The sequence below is a fragment of the Lucilia sericata genome, unplaced genomic scaffold (genome assembly GCF_015586225.1).
Source record: "Lucilia sericata isolate MDLA Ls3-8-SP2 unplaced genomic scaffold, ASM1558622v1 Contig002193F_arrow, whole genome shotgun sequence".
NCBI lineage: Eukaryota > Metazoa > Arthropoda > Insecta > Diptera > Calliphoridae > Lucilia > Lucilia sericata.
In genome coordinates, this window is record NW_023996028.1 from 38088 (window position 1) to 55142 (window position 17055).

At 34.4% G+C, this 17055-nt stretch overlaps 1 protein-coding gene across 1 annotated transcript; it reads right to left on the reverse strand.

Moving 5' to 3' along the window:
- Positions 1 to 11571: 11571 nt before the first annotated feature.
- LOC119613562 (semaphorin-5A-like) lies at positions 11572 to 16699 on the reverse strand (the record flags this gene model as incomplete). The annotated part of the gene is given in 12 exon segments (XM_037969581.1): positions 11572 to 12128; positions 12199 to 12395; positions 12463 to 12607; positions 12609 to 12619; positions 12713 to 13924; positions 13927 to 14316; positions 14319 to 14461; positions 14542 to 14741; positions 15735 to 15780; positions 15782 to 15876; positions 15960 to 16133; positions 16492 to 16699. Coding segments are annotated over 12 exon segments (3049 nt in total), but the record flags the coding sequence as incomplete, so codon positions are not given.
- Positions 16700 to 17055: the final 356 nt, after the last annotated feature.

The following is a 17055-nucleotide window of genomic DNA, read 5'->3' on the forward strand; positions in this document are numbered from 1 at the left end:
CTAGTCATCTAGTTCAGTTCTAGTTCAGTTCTAGTTCAGTTCTAGTTCAGTTCTAGTCAGTTATAGTTCAGTTCTAGTTCAGTTCTAGTTCAGTTCTAGTTCAGTTCTAGTTCAGTTCTAGTTCAGTTCTAGTTCAGTTCAGTTCAGTTCTAGTTCAGTTCTAGTTCAGTTCTAGTCAGTTCTAGTTCAGTTTCTAGTTCAGTTCGTAGTTCAGTTCTAGTTCAGTTCTAGTTTCAGTTCTAGTTCAGTTCTAGTTCAGTTCTAGTCAGTTCTATTCGTTCTAGTTCAGTTCTAGTTCAGTTTCTAGTTAAGTTCCCTCGCCATCCGCCAGTGGTGCTAACCAGTACCTCCAGTCTGTCGAAGATGGTGTCAAATGCATCTTCGGTCGTTCCCTGAATAATTTGACCTGGACTCGGACTTCATCTTGTCCCAGTTATTGGAGAGATTCCTTTGAGTGCACAGTTAAAGGTCTGATACATGGGTGAAATCTATATTTCTGGATAAGTTCGGGATGTTGCGTTGGTAATGTGTTGTTATCAAGTGTATATGATACGGAATGTATTGCGTGCCTCATACCCTCAATGAATGTGTCGGATAAAAGGGAATTGTGCTTCTTATTGGGGTCGCTCGATAATTTACTCAAACCTACTACAACCCCTCTTACAGAAAATCTGTATTTCTAATGATTTATTTTAGGATATCAAGTACTCTTTCAAATTCTAAAGTGTCCGGTCCATAACTGATCCATCTCCCCCATTAAAGTTACTAGACTGATGTTGATATTAATATCAATATCGATATATGATCAGGGTAAATGTATTGAATGAAGAAACTGTGATATAAATGATGAAAGGATTGATCCATACAGACCAATGCCCGTATTAGTATAAGGTAAACTTTCGAAATTCACCGTCAATTTATGGCACACGCTTTAATAGTGGGCTATAGGAAATAACACTTTTACTTTCTAAATTTTGTACAAAATAATGCCCGAAGAAAGTTGTTCACAAAAATCCTTCTTAAATTATATAATTCTAACAAATCTTATAAATTTTTTATTACCAAAACATTTTTTTTGATATGACAAAGATAAGTTTTTTATTACCATTGATCGCTGCATAAAATTGTAATGTTTTAATAATTTGTTCTAAAATTATACCCTAAATCTACCAAAGAGTATAACGAAATTCTTTGAATCAAAAAATTAATAAAATATAAAAATATTATTTTCATAAGAGTTCGTTAATGTTTTTTTAATAAAAATGTGTTACACTACAACCAAAACATTTAAAGGTCATAAAAGTCAAATGAAAGTGAAACACTTAACGGAATTTTGAACGTTTCGTTAACCCAACGAAATACCCAACCATATGGGCAGTTTTAAATGTCACAGATGAAAACAACCACCATTAGGGTGCAACTTTATGTTTATCTTACGCACTGATTTCATAGTTACAAATTCCCTTATTTCAACAGTTCGCCTGCATGTATTTCAATGCCAACCTAATGCACTGACACTTTAAAAAAATATTAAAAATTCTTTCGTAAGAATAGGTCATAAAAATCGCATAAAATTTTCGAAAAATTTATTTATTTACATTGAGTCTTCGATATTGTTATAGAAATTTGTTGTCATTACAAGCAACGTGCAGAAACAAATATATTTTGCTGTAAGTGATAGAGAATTTTATGTGAGAGAGGTATTTGTTAGTTGTAATTATTTGATCTTGGTTTATTTTAATTAGATGATCTTGTTTTAACGAGATGAACAAAATCTTACAAATTAAAAATCGTAAAATTTTAGTCAAATGTGTTTTTCCTCAATAAAAGTCTTATGTGTGATCTAATGCTCATTTATTGCTGAATGATGTCGATGAAAGGAAAGGTGACTTAAACTTCAAATTAAAACTTGTTAAATCAGTTATACATCAGTACTATTCTAGATCAGTTCTAATTCCGTTATATTTCAGTTCTAGTTCTGTTCTAGTTCTGTTTTAGTTCTGTTTTAGTTCTGTTCTAGTTCTGTTCTAGTTCTGTTCTAATTCTGTTCTAGTTCTGTTCTAGTTCTGTTCTAGTTCTGTTCTAGTTCTGTTCTAGTTCTGTTCTAGTTCTGTTCTAGTTCTGTTCTAGTTCTGTTCTAGTTCTGTTCTAGTTCTGTTCTATTTCTGTTCTATTTTCTAGTTCTGTTATAGTTCTGATCTAGTTCTGTTCTAGTTCTGTTCTGTTCTTGTTCTTGTTCTGTTCTAGTTCTGTTCTAGTTCTGTTCTAGTTCTGTTCTAGTTCTAGTTCTAGTTCTGTTCTAGTTCTGTTCTAGTTCTGTTCTAGTTCTGTTCTAGTTCTGTTCTAGTTCTGTTCTAGTTCTGTTCTAGTTCTGTTCTAGTTCTGTTCTAGTTCTGTTCTAGTTCTGTTCTAGTTCTGTTCTAGTTCTGTTCTATTTCTGTTCTAGTTCTGATCTAGTTCTGTTCTAGTTCTGTTCTAGTTCTGTTCTAGTTCTGTTCTAGTTCTGTTCTAGTTCTGTTCTAGTTCTGTTCTAGTTCTGTTCTAGTTCTGTTCTAGTTCTGTTCTAGTTCTGTTCTAGTTCTGTTCTAGTTCTGTTCTAGTTCTGTTCTAGTTCTGTTCTAGTTCTGTTCTAGTTCTGTTCTAGTTCTATTCTAGTTCTATTCTAGTTCTATTCTAGTTCTGTTCTATTTCTGTTCTATTTCTGTTCTAGTTCTATTCTAGTTCTGTTCTTGTTCTGTTCTAGTTCTGTTCTAGTTCTGTTCTAGTTCTGTTCTTGTTCCGTTCTAGTTCTGTTCTAGTTCTGTTCTAGTTCTGTTCTAGTTCTGTTCTAGTTCTGTTCTAGTTCTGTTCTAGTTCTGTTCTAGTTCTGTTCTAGTTCTGTTCTAGTTCTGTTCTAGTTCAGTTCTAGTTCAGTTCTAGTTTAGTTATACAATAAATCCATTTTATATTGATTTTTTATAGCGATTAAGTAGCTCGAAAATGTGTGAAACCCAACCTCATTGATTAAAGAAGGAAATATTTCAAATAAAAAATTTCCCAAAATGATAAAAATTTCCATTTTAAAACAATTGTCGTCAAAATTACTAGCAGCCTTAAGTCGTGCTACATTTATTATTAAAAATACTTAAAAGACATCTATTACAAAATTTTAGTTCAACAAATTGTAAAAGATTACGTGTTCTGTTAATTATAAAAATGTATTGCATGTCTTTAGGCAGTGTAATAATTATAAACACAGTGGATTTTTTTGATTTTTTGCTTTTTTGCTGCGTTTAACACACAAACATGTAGATTTATTAAATTTATATAAAAAATGGGAAGTTTTACCCAAGTTTGTTTTGGGGTGTTACTACGAAGATAATAAGGCAAGAAACCTGTTTGATATATTTAAAAACGACCCATATAAAAAAACTAGAATGAAAATAATTGTTTAAAAAAATATAGCAATTACGAAAATTTTCGAAAATCCTCAAATCCCTTCCAAGAAAATTTATCGCCAAATAAAACATGAAATCCCTAATTTATGGACAAATTTTCACATCAGGCGACACTGGATATTACAGTAGTCGTTCAAATCAGTGTTGCCAGAAAAATGTTGACTCAAGGTCCCAATCTTAAGTTCTAAGTTCCCAAAAATCTCTATACTTATATGGAAAATCCTATTTTTTTTGGCAAAACATATCAAAAATTAAGATTTGTTTACTTATAAAATATGTATGGTTGTACTATATAAGGTATTGGGGATTGAAACCAAGCAGTCAGTTACTAGCTCCACAGTAAAAAACGACTTGCTGTTGTTTAATCAATTTTATATGAAAGTGTCGATCGTTCCACAGTTTGTTTGTGTCTTCAAGTATGGTGTGGTTGAGTGAGCGGTATATGTCGTTTTGTATTATTGTTTGTTTTAAGTTTTTTTTTGCTTTTGTTGTTTCGTATCTTCTGTTGATTTTATTCATTAGAACTTGTTTTTTTCTTTAGCTTGTTCCAAAATTCTTATGAAAACTGAATTTGGCCTGAAGAGAACTGAGAAAAAAAAAAACACAAAAAAGTTTAATTTAAAAAAATAACATAAAAGAGGAATATCAAAATACACAGTAGAACGAGCGGCAACAAAAAAAAAACAAGCATCAATTAACAAATTTTAAGTTTCCTTGACAAGGTCATATGAAAAAAGACAACAACAACAAATAAATAATAAATTCTAAGTTACTCATACAAACACTCATATTTGCTGCATATTCTGTAGATTTTTTTTGGGTTAAATGTTTATATAGAAGAATGTATCTTTTGGAGTTTTAACGATGTGTTATGGCCAAGGTCATATTCGACTGTATAATTTTGAATGTTTTTTTTTTGGCATACCCTACAAGGAGCATTATTATGATATGAATTTTACGGTTTGTGTGATTTAATTAAAAGAATGTCGCTTTTGTTCCATAACAAATTTATAAAGAATTCAAACCATAAAATTTATTTTGTGTCAAGCTTGAAAATCTTCAGAGTTTCTATATCATCACTGAGAACATTACTAATGTATCAGAACGTATATATTTTTATAACACATACTTAATAAGACGTTATTAGACTACTTCTAGGTAATTAGGACGATATATAGTGGTCATTGAAATGTATGTCAATAGGTAAGTTATTACAATTGCAGTCATTACCGAGATTTTGCTGGTTATGAAAACTAGGTTATTACATCTAAAACAATTCGAAATGATAACTTCCCTACCTCTATGATGGTTAGGTATTAAGGGTCTGATTTTGTACAATGGATTTCAAATAAGGCCAATGTTCTAAAAGGAATCACTTTAGTAGGGAAATTCATTGTACAATTCTCAGAGTTTGAATATTATGAAGTACTATGTTAATCCGATTTCCTGCAAACCTAGGAAGAAGGATGACAATTTCGTGTTTAGGATATCCATTTCTGAACAGTGCTTGTTCAGATAGATTAGCCGAAAAGAAGTATTGTTTGCAAACTTTGTAAACTTCCAGTCAAAATCATACCACAATTTAGACTCAACACCGTCAATCATCTAAGACGATTAGCACCGATTAGGTATGATAGTCGAGTACATCCCAAAGTCTGAGAAATGAGTAGAGTTCTTCATACACTCAAACCAGGGAAGGATTAGATAGAGGGTGTGTGTATCATGTCGGTTGATATTCATTTGTCACCTGTTGTTGAAATGCTTGAAGCTCTTCTCCACTCTCAGCTGCCACGCCAAGTCAACAGCATGGAATCCGAAAAATGAACGTTAAACACAGCATTAACCGCCATTACCACAAGGCTTTCACCAGTAAAAAGTTTGTAAAATGACTTTAACTTCAGTGATCAGCTTTCAAAGACCTTCGTTGCTAAAACCCTGATCTCATTTTTCTAGGATGTCTTGTAATCCTTAATGACTAATAATACGAAGAGAGCGATACAGCAAACGCTTTAACTGACGATCTTTGGTAAATGAGTAGAGTTCTTTGTTTACCCAAAACAGAGAAGGACTAGATAAAAACAAAGTCAATAATATTGTCCGATTTCCTTATGTGAGCAATTGTAGAAATGCTTGAAAGCCTTCCCTACCTTTGGCCATCCCGTCTAATCCACTGCATCGACGGTGAAAAATGCACATTAACTACAGCAATAACCGCCATTACCACAAAGCTTATACCATTAGAAAGCTCCTGAAATGAAGATCCATGCAGTGATCAACCTTAATTGCATTCATTGCTGTGAGCTTCTTGCAGTCCTGAATACCCAATATAAGAAGATCGTTTCAAACTAAGATAATTTACAACGGTTTAGTCCTATGCTGTATCATTATATATAAAACCCTCAGCTTTCACCAGTAGCAAGTTTGTAAAATTACTCTCACTCCAGTGATCAGCTTTCAATGACCTTCGTTGCTATAAGCCTGATCTCATTTTTCCAGGATGTCTTACAATCCTTAAGGTCTTATAATACGAAGAGAGCAATGCAGACAAAAGCTTTAACTAATGATCTAATGCCTGGAAAATAAGTAGAGCTCTTCGTATACACATACCGAGAGGGTAAGATAAAAACAAGGTCAATCCGATATCCTTATGTCAGCAGTTGTAGAAATGCTCGAAACTCTTCCATACTATTGCCGGTACCGCCTAATCAACTGCATGGAAGCTGAAAAATTTAAATACAACAATGACAGCCATTACCACAAAGCTTGTACTACTAAAAAGCTCATAAAATGACGCAGTGATCAACCTCAATCTCTGTTGTGCCTCATCTCCAGGAAGGCTTTCCGTTACTTACTAAGGATGTCCGTTACTTACTAAGTGAGTTTAGGCTTATCTGGGAAAATATGTACATAACTTGCACCACTTCACACTACCGGAGAAATCTTAATCTTGGAGACGTATCAATGATGCCGAAACTGCTTCAGTAAATAACGGTGCTCTAAGAACTAGTCCTTCAGAAGCTCTGAACACTATAATGCACATCCTACCTATAGATCTGCATATAATGGCCATATCTGCTTGCAGCGAGGTTTATCTCATACGAAAGTTGGAGATCAAGAATATAAGGACGCGCTAATATTTTAAGCCTACTACTAAAGTGTGTAGGGTTAACCAATCGAGCGAATCACCGGAATCTTTACAGATGCTTCTAAAGTAAACTGCGGTGTTGGTTCTGGTGTCTTCTATTTTTCAATTTGAAATATTTGCGATAATGTCAGCCTTTAGGGTATAATATGACCTTAATATTTGCGACAATTTTTGTCGATCGTCAAGCTGCACATCACTCACTTTACTTTAGTACCACTTTCCTATTAGTTAGACAATACAAGAAATATCTGTCAAGGATGGGTCACCTGTCTGACATTAACCTTGTTGGGGACCCTGCGCATAGAGAATATTATGAAAATGAACAGGCAAATGAGCTTGTCAGAATGGCGCCGTTTAGCAACTATGGATAAGAGGTGCTCTTAGAACTAGTCATTCAGAAGCTCCAATCTAGAAACAACCGTCCTATTATATTACCCCACAGACCGACCTTGGTAGTGATTTCGAAGTCGGAGTTCTTAATAGGAGCGAGTCGTGTAGGTGTAACCTACTTAGCGAATATACCACCATAATCTTTGCAGATGGTTCTAAGTGAACTGCAGGAATTTTTGTCGATCGTCAAGCGTCACATCTCTCACTAAACTCCTTTACTACCACTTTTCTATTAGTCAGGCAATGCAAGAATGGGTAGCCTGTCTGACATTACTCTTGTTTGGGTCCCTGCACATAGGGACTATTATGAAAATGAACAAGTGGATGAGCTTGCCGGAACTGGATCTGCTCTTGATATCACCAACGCCGTTGATATCACCAAATCCTTTAGAAAGCTGTATCCTCAGATTCTTTCTTCTAGATACATGTAAAGAGGCCAAGCTATGTGGCCTTCTTGCATTGAGAAACGCACAATACATCTTATAAACCAAAATAGGCGGAATATATTGAGATTGAAAGCAGTAATAACAGGACACTGGGTGCTAGACAGACATGCAAGTCGTCTTTGGCTCCCCTTCAATGATCGGCTATACAAAGCTATTACTGTCGCAGTTGCAAAGACAGGGAAAATGGAATGGTATCTTCCTTCTTCTTCTCTGTGAATGTGCCGCTCTCATCGTTATGAGAAACAGTTTTCTTAATGACAACTTGAAATTTCTTTAACTCTACTTGACTGTCGCGCGCAGTCGCGGGAGGAGCGTAAGCTCGGTGTGGAGTTGCATCTCAACCGGGTGCCATGAATAACAGTTACTTAATGACAACTTGAGATTTCTCACGGCTACGGGCTGAACCTAATACTATGCAATACTACATCTGACAAGTGAAGTGGTCCGGTCAAACGGAGTGTCTTCAACTGTACTGACTGTTCGTGCGCAGTTGCGGGAAGGGCGAAAACTTGGTGTGGAGTTGCATTGCAACCGGTCAAAACGGAGTGTCTTCAACTCTACTTGGACTGTTCCTGCGCAGTCGCGGGAAGAGCGTAACTCGGTGTGGAGTTGCATTGCAACCTGATACCGTGACCTATAGATTTATAGAAGTTTAGATAGTGGAGGTCATGTCCAATGCATGACTTCAATTCTTGTACTCCTACATCTAACGTGTTTTTTTGTACTGGTTATGTGTGGGGCGCTGGTCGACGCACTGTATTCACCAGGTTCGCGAGCAGTGAACTACTACGACACCAATCAACCAAGCAGGATTACATAGATCGTAATTCGCCAACAGCGGCATAGAACGACACTCACAGAAATGCCATTAATAACCTCGGCTAAAGGAACTGTATTTGAAGCTTCAACAGCCCAGCTAACCGATAGGCTAATCATATCGATTATTGTATAGTTTTAGCTGGTATAGGTTTAGTTTATACACCACCGAGCTATACAGTATTTAATAAAGCAATCAATGGACATTGTGGATCGATTTCAATAACCTTCAACAGGATTCTTCATCCTCTCAGATAGTGATTCTGATCAGATTGGTTAACTGATAGGAACTTTAAGTTTAAGGGTTTACAACATCTGTACAATCACCTCATTATCTTCTCTTTGTAGTATAGTACGATATAAACATTAAGGAGTCACCTTATATCCGGTAGGGTAAGCAAACATTCGTTAATACCTGTAGAAACACTATAGTTTTTTCATTGCACACGCAACTTAATCAAGTTTCAGGAAGAAGGCACACAAACACTCGAGAGTTTTATATTATTTTTTCTGGTTCTACTTCATTAAACATTTTCTTAGAATATGGATGTTTTTGTATTCATTATAAGTTGAGATTAAAAAATATAGCTTAATTAATCTAAAAATTCCGAATGTTATATTTCAAACACTCTTACTCACCATTATGTGCAACTTATAATTGATCCTGTAAATAAAAGGCTTTTTAATTTAAATGTTTTTTTCTCAAATTTTTATTTAAAATTTTTACAAAATTTCTTTGCACTTGTGGTAGTAAGAAGTTGTTGATTTTTTTTTTAATTTTTAATGACATCAAGTAGTTTTTTTTTTTTGTAACGTCAGTCTTAATTTATTTAATTTTTTAAATTTTATTTATTTACATTTATATCAACAACTTAATTAAAAATTAACTTAAAATAAATTATTATTTAATTTAACTAAACTACTAAAATATACAACTCAATATGAGTCAATAATAATTTTCTTATTTGTTATTACTAACGCCATTTTTTTTTTTTTTTGAAATAAACGTTTTAAAATTTGTTTTGGATTGAAAATTTTCTTAATGATTTATAGCGATTTTGAAATCTTGTCTTAAATTAAGCTGGCTTAAATAATGGCACAGTATGGTACATTCATTTTTATAAATTTTAGCTTTCAAAGTGGCTCAAATTACACCGTTCCTAGGACTTTTCAAAATATTCAAAATTTTAAAAATTTTCGAAAATTTTTATTTTAAAAAAATTTAGTTCAAATTTGAGTTTTTTTATTTCTAAAACTTTTTTAATATAAAGTTCCAAAATGTTATAGGAAACGGTGTAGTTGGTTTGCTTTTGTTTCTTAAAAAATTACAGGAATTGAAGAGAAATCGATAGATATTTATTCTGTGAAATATTTTGTTGGTAAAAGGGATATATTTGTTTGAAATTTTGGAAAATTTTCAAAAAGAATCTCTTGCGAACTTATCAAAGATTCTCAGTTTTTCCCGTTATAATTGATTTTTCGGAATTTATGTATATTTTCTACTGCCAGGGATGAATATATTTGGTAATTTCGTTTCTAAAAGATCTACTGAATATAGTTTCTTCTTTAGTTATATGAAATGCTATTTCGAGAAGTTGCTCCGATATGGACTTAGGAAGTTCTTAAACGTTTACTCTCAGTTTGAACTCATTTCATAAAAAACTTTGATAAAATCTTCATTTGGATCCACATTTAATAGAGAAACAATCCAGAGCCCATTATTGAGATCGAATAGCATTGCAGTATAACTACAGAATCTGAATTTGAGGTCGCTCCGATATGGACTTAGGAAGTTTTAAAACGTTTACTTTCAGTTTGAACCCATTTTATAGAAACTTTGATAAAGTTTTTATTTGGATCCACATTTAATAAAGAAACAATCTAGACCCCATTATTGAGATCGATTAGTATAACCACGGAATCGGAAACATGGAGGTCTGACAATGAATTAAGCTATTAACAGATATAAATATTAAATATCGTTGGAATTTAGTTTGAGAAACTGGATCCGTTAAGGATTTCAAAAGTTTAAAGATTTTCTTTTTTAGATCCAATAACTATTGATAGATCTTTAGATTAAAACAACATATTGATTCATTTTATATTAAATATTATTCTATGTTTCGACATAAATGGAAAATGCTCATTGTATTACAACAGAATCTGGGGACCTATAGGCCTGAAAGTGAAATTTAGGTTAATTTTAGGCATGTATGTGGACCTTATAAAGATCTAATTCCTTTGAAATATTTCCCTTTAACATGAATATCTCGTCCACAATTTCGTTGGGGGCCTGAAGGGTTTAATTTTGTCTATTCTTTCTCAAATTTCGAAACATTCTCTAAAGTTTTCTTACTAGTGTTTATAAAAAACCGACTTTTGGAAAAACCGGTTTTTCGGTTAACCGAAAATTGACCATTTCTAAAAAACCGGTTTGTCGGTTAACCGAGTACAAAAAAACCGGTTAAACCGGTTAACCAAAAATGTTTGGAAATCTTTAAAATATTATAATATTTAGTTGAAAAATTTCATTTTGCGAAATATTATGAATTACTTAATAAGATATTTGCACTTTTTAGTATAAATATGTACATTAATATATCATAAGAAAGCAAACTTATACAGATCTGAAGTTATTATTGATTCGTCAGGTATATGGAAGTTGCCATAGGAGGAATAAATTGACCTTTGAATATATAATGCATCTATATCAATAAAAAATTTTATGTCCAACACTAGTATAAATAGTGTTCAGGCTCGAGACGATTCATCGGGAACGGAAGTAGACGACGACTGTCTCGACATAGACATTGAGCCACTGCTTTAATTGTGACCACCCTCCGCTCACTACGCCTGTGGTTGTTCAAATTACTGTGAATGACACACAGGTGTCAGTACTTACTTCCTGATAATCAACCTAAGCGCCATTACAGTTTGTGAAAAACCCCAGCAGCATAAATTCTCGGACAGCGACAATTACCCTTATGTTTCGATAAATAAAATCCGTTTTGAGAACGTTTGACAAACTTCTCGATTTTGTTATACTCACGCAGTAAACAAGGAAGTGCATTTTATAATCAACGTTATTTATTCGTCTTAATAAGTAACAAATTTCTTCATATAATGGTTGGAATTTGTTTAAATACTTAATTTTTTATTATTTTTTTGTCTGAATTTGTAAATCTCCATTTTATATGCATAGTATATGTTTAACATTTCCTAACATTTGTTTAACAATCTCAACTATCCAAAATTTTTAAAAATCACAATAAAAAATCAAAGAAAACATACAATTTTGTACTAAAAATTAGATTTTTTTGAAATCGGTTAACCGAGACTTAAAAACCGGATAACCCGGTTAACCGAAAACCAATGTTTTAAAAAAACCGGTTTGCGAAAAACCGAAATATGCAATAAAAACCGGTTCTTCGGTTAACCGGTTAACCGGTTTATAAACACTATTTCTTACACACAAAAACCTTAGTTTTCTGTAAAAAGACAATTTCTATAACGATCCAAAAAAATATTCAAGTAAAAAATTTCACTTTAACGAAAATTTCTCTAAATATTTCTTCTGATCTATCAAAATCTCGCAAAGACTTGGTAAATTTTATAATTTCCTAATATTAAATGACTCTTTTCCGTTGATACTTTCTTTCGCACTAACTAAAATTTTTCATCATCAATATTGGAACGATAGTTATTTAAAGCATTCGAATTACGTTTAAGCGTGCCAGTCTCGCAGTCATTATAGGTTTTCGCCAATACTTTGGGCGTATGATTGTGAGCGATATTATTGCGATTTAGAGTGCCGGTTTTGAAATTTTTCGAAGTAGGCGAAGAGCACATGTTAAAGCTCGATTGTCGTTTAACTTTGGGACGGACATCATAGATCTGTAAGTATAAGAAACCGTTAGGAATAAGTAAATTACAATTTTTTTACACAGTTTAAAGAAAAACTTACATCTTTGGTGGGTAAACTAGAATACTGATTGGGATATGAATCGTAAGCAGTGGGTGAGGGTGTATTGTTTTTCATAAGCGTTACTGGTGGTGAACGTCGTCGCGTCATCCAGAATGTCATGAATATGGTTAGAACATATAGTAAAATCACTATAGAGATGATGGAAATCAAAGTGGAAGTAGAAGCCATTTGTGTACCTGGAATAATGATCAAATACAAAATAAATAAAATGTTTCTTTTTGTTGTCACGCGAATTAAACTCACCTTCACATTCGCCTGGCACACAAGCAGTTTTCTCGAATTCTTCACCGCGACATTCGGTTACACTGGGCTCTTCTACCAGACATTTGCGATGTCTAAAACGTATACCATCTTTAGTGCAATCCGACCATTCTGACCAACTACTCCAAACCGATGAAATCTGTAATGAAAACAAAATTGTTGAACATTTTCTTTAGATGACAACAAAATTGTTGAACATTTTCTTTAGATGACTCAGTTAAACTTCTCTCACCTTCACAGGGTTTCATTTCACATTTTTCCTCATCTATCGAACGTCCATGACACATTTTCTCATGACCACCCAAACACTTGCGTGTTCTACGCTTTAAACCTACACCACAGGTTACCGAACAGGGCGACCAATCTGTCCAACAACTCCATTCATGGGAGGATATTACTTCATTGAAACTCGTAGGTGTTTCAGGACAAGCATGCATATTACACGCCCTACTTTGTACGTGTTTACCACGATGTTTGCCATTGCTGTCATAGGCTGCTCTATGTTGTACACCACCTCCACAGGTTACATTACAGGGACCCCATTCACCATGTTCGGCTTCATCTAAAATATTAGCCTCATTATGACGATGACAAACTCCATCACGACAAATGCGATTCTCCGTCTTGGCCAAGGAAATATGCATGGATCCGGCATCTGGAGTGCTGGCTCGGCACACAAAACGAAAACGTTTCTCCATTAGCACCGTGGAACCTTCACTTTCATCTGTTTTATTTTGTTGTATCAACCAGGGAGTCCAGCCACTGAGCTTACGTACCTCCGGGCAAGATTGCATGTTACAATCTTCGTAATCTATATTACAGCCAGGACATTCCATGCCACCATTTTGTGGACTAGGATCATTGCATTCGCGACGACGTATACGAAAACCACCACCACAGAAAGCACTGCATTCACTCCATTCTCCCCAAGGACCCCAACCACCATCAATGGCCACAGGTTTAGGAGCCGGACAGGGTGGCAAATGACTGCAATACATTTCAGCTCTTTCCTGACCCACACAAGTACGACCACCGAAAGCAGGCTTTGGATTGCCACAATAACGTCTTTTCGTTTTAACCGCTATACCGCAGGTCTGACTACATGCCGACCAAGCCGACCATTCCGTCCAGCCACCATGCACGGTACAATTGCTTACCTCGGTATTAATACCGCGACATTCATTGCCACCATTTTGTGGTCTAGGATTATTACACTCCCTTGTTCTGCACATACAATCACCATCACTTTCACCGTGTTTCGAACACTTAAACCAATCTGACCAGGTGGACCAGGCTCCATCAACAGCTGCTGTTAAGACAGGACATTTTAATTCCTCTGCCTGTAGCCAATATTTAGTCATTTGTTCTCCCAAATATTGGGCCGTACATTTTTCCACCAATTCATTCCAACCACAATAAGGATCCATGGCATTTAAGCAGGAGCCTTGGTAACATGACGACTACAATGTTGAGCTGGTATGCGTGTTAAAGACTGCTCCGAACCCACATATAAAGAATCGGTTACTTTCAAATATTCCATTTTCAATATGCTAGCATCTTCTTCTGTTCTCCAAACTTCCACGAGGCAAGTTTGGGCCGGTGTTGTTTCTGTCTCATGTTTCAGCGATAATTTCTTGATCATATGTTTATCGGTATTGATGAATAAAACATTAACCTTTTCGGTTTTAGTGTGTAACACGTCTAAGGCGATTTGAGAAAATCTTTCCAATTTGCTAAAATATAATGGTTTTTGTGTCAATGGTTGTACGGCACGATCCATTAGCTGATATTTGGAAGACTCTAGGAAATGTTTGGAACGTGTATTTGCCGAGGGTATTGACATTTAAATTGACTGTTGTGTTTGGAATTAACAGGTCTCCAGGCATTATCGACATGTTCCTGATGTTTAAAAGGACCATCGAAAGCTTCATTAATAGAGGTGAGATTGTAGGCGCACACGGCGGAACCATGGATGCTATTGCTGTAAGAGAATAAAAAGAAGAATAGGATAGATAAGTATATGGTAATTTAAACATTTATTAATCCCCCAATAATACTTACTCGGGAGTTGTGAATGTGGCGTATAAAACATTTTCCGCATCTGAATAAGTCATGCCTTGAATTTCATCAAAATAGAATGGATATTCACCAGGTAATGAACAATTTAGGCGTGCTTTTAAAAACGAAGTCCAATTATCTCTCAAAATCTGATCGCCTCCAGCATCGTTTTTGCAAACACGAGCAATACGAGAATAAATGACCTTTTAAAAGCAAAACAAAATAATTAATTAGAAAAGGCGGAACAGGTTATCAGTTAAAAACTTCAAGTTCAAGTCTAGTCTATAGTCTAGTCTATAGTCTAGTCTATAGTCTAGTCTATAGTCTAGTCTATAGTCTAGTCTATAGTCTAGTCTATAGTCTAGTCTATAGTCTAGTCTATAGTCTAGTCTATAGTCTAGTCTATAGTCTAGTCTATAGTCTAGTCTATAGTCTAGTCTATAGTCTAGTCTATAGTCTAGTCTATAGTCTAGTCTATAGTCTAGTCTATAGTCTAGTCTATAGTCTAGTCTATAGTCTAGTCTATAGTCTAGTCTATAGTCTAGTCTATAGTCTAGTCTATAGTCTAGTCTATAGTCTAGTCTATAGTCTAGTCTATAGTCTAGTCTATAGTCTAGTCTATAGTCTAGTCTATAGTCTAGTCTATAGTCTAGTCTATAGTCTAGTCTATAGTCTAGTCTATAGTCTAGTCTATAGTCTAGTCTATAGTCTAGTCTATAGTCTAGTCTATAGTCTAGTCTATAGTCTAGTCTATAGTCTAGTCTATAGTCTAGTCTATAGTCTAGTCTATAGTCTAGTCTATAGTCTAGTCTATAGTCTAGTCTATAGTCTAGTCTATAGTCTAGTCTATAGTCTAGTCTATAGTCTAGTCTATAGTCTAGTCTATAGTCTAGTCTATAGTCTAGTCTATAGTCTAGTCTATAGTCTAGTCTATAGTCTAGTCTATAGTCTAGTCTATAGTCTAGTCTATAGTCTAGTCTATAGTCTAGTCTATAGTCTAGTCTATAGTCTAGTCTATAGTCTAGTCTATAGTCTAGTCTATAGTCTAGTCTATAGTCTAGTCTGTAGTCTAGTCTATAGCCTAGTCTATAGTCTGATCTGTAGGCAAGAGCTTAGTCTATAGCTTAGTCTATAGTCTAGTCTATAGCCTGGTCTATAGTGCAGTCTGTAGTATATAGTTTTTATATGATACTTACCTTGCCACAGTTCATGTACTCCACAGCTGGTTCCCGGAACAAAAAAAACAAATTCGCCAGCCTCAAAACTACCCACAAACTGGGGATTATTTAGCCAATCATTGTTATACTGTTTGGTTCTAATAACTTTATGATAATTGGGCTAAAAGAGAGAAGAAAAGAGAAAAATTTTATGATTTAAAAAAAAATTATAAAATAATTTGTTTTTGACGCAGACTAACTTACCACATTCTGTTGAATATCAGATTTTAAAATTGCCGCATCACTACCCGAAAAATCGGTAGTGGTGCCCACAAACATTTTGTCATCTTTAGTCATTAGACTGGTGATATTCGATTTGGGATTAAAGGGGCATTTACCCACACCACTGTCATAACCAGTGACTGTTAGATTTTCCATCTGAAAATAAGAATTTTGAAAATATTTTTTTTTTTTTAATTTAAATAATGAAATGCTAGTTTATGTTTATGATTATGATTATAACTTATTATAGTTAATAACAATATGCAGTATACTATTATTATTGTGATTTAAGTAATAACTTCTATTTACAATTAATTCTCAAATGTTTTAAGGCAACATTAAACACAGAAAACAAAAAAACTGAAAATAATAAATAACAAGTTGTTAATTGCAAAATCTTTGTATTTTCGGTTTTGTTATTTGATTGTTAGTTGTTGTGTTCTGTGTTGGTTTCTGGTTGTATTATGTTTTAATAGTTGTTACTGTTGTTGGCTGTTTTTAAGCTCCGACTTACCTGGCGCCATGTACAATTCGGATTGAAGGCATACGTCCCACACGCGTACAATAGATTCTCACCATAAGTTTGCAAAACGCGCACATAATTACGACACATTTGCTCTGATTGGCCTTTTGCCTGACACATTGCGATTTGTGCTGCTGTTGCCTCCCAATTGGCACGTTCAAGCAACTCCAAATCGAAGGACATCCGATATAAAATATCTCTGCAAAAAGAAGAAAAATAACAAGAAATTCTTTAGTTGATATATAATTTAGACAAGATATAGTTTTGAAATTGATAAAGATAAACTTTAACGAAGGCGTACGATATATGGCTTAAAGGCTTAGATAAAACGAGATTAAATTAGACATGGATTATACAAAATCTTAAGAAAAAGCAACAGCTTGGTTTTGGAAACTACCCCAAGTAGTTAGCAATATCAAGACCCCAAACTCATCTCGATGTTGGGATACAGGACATGTCACCCCAAATGTATATTCATAGTTTCTTAGATAAGCTTCTCTTTAAATCATACCCCTCAACCTTCAATTCCTACTTGGCACTCCAAAGCCTGCACCA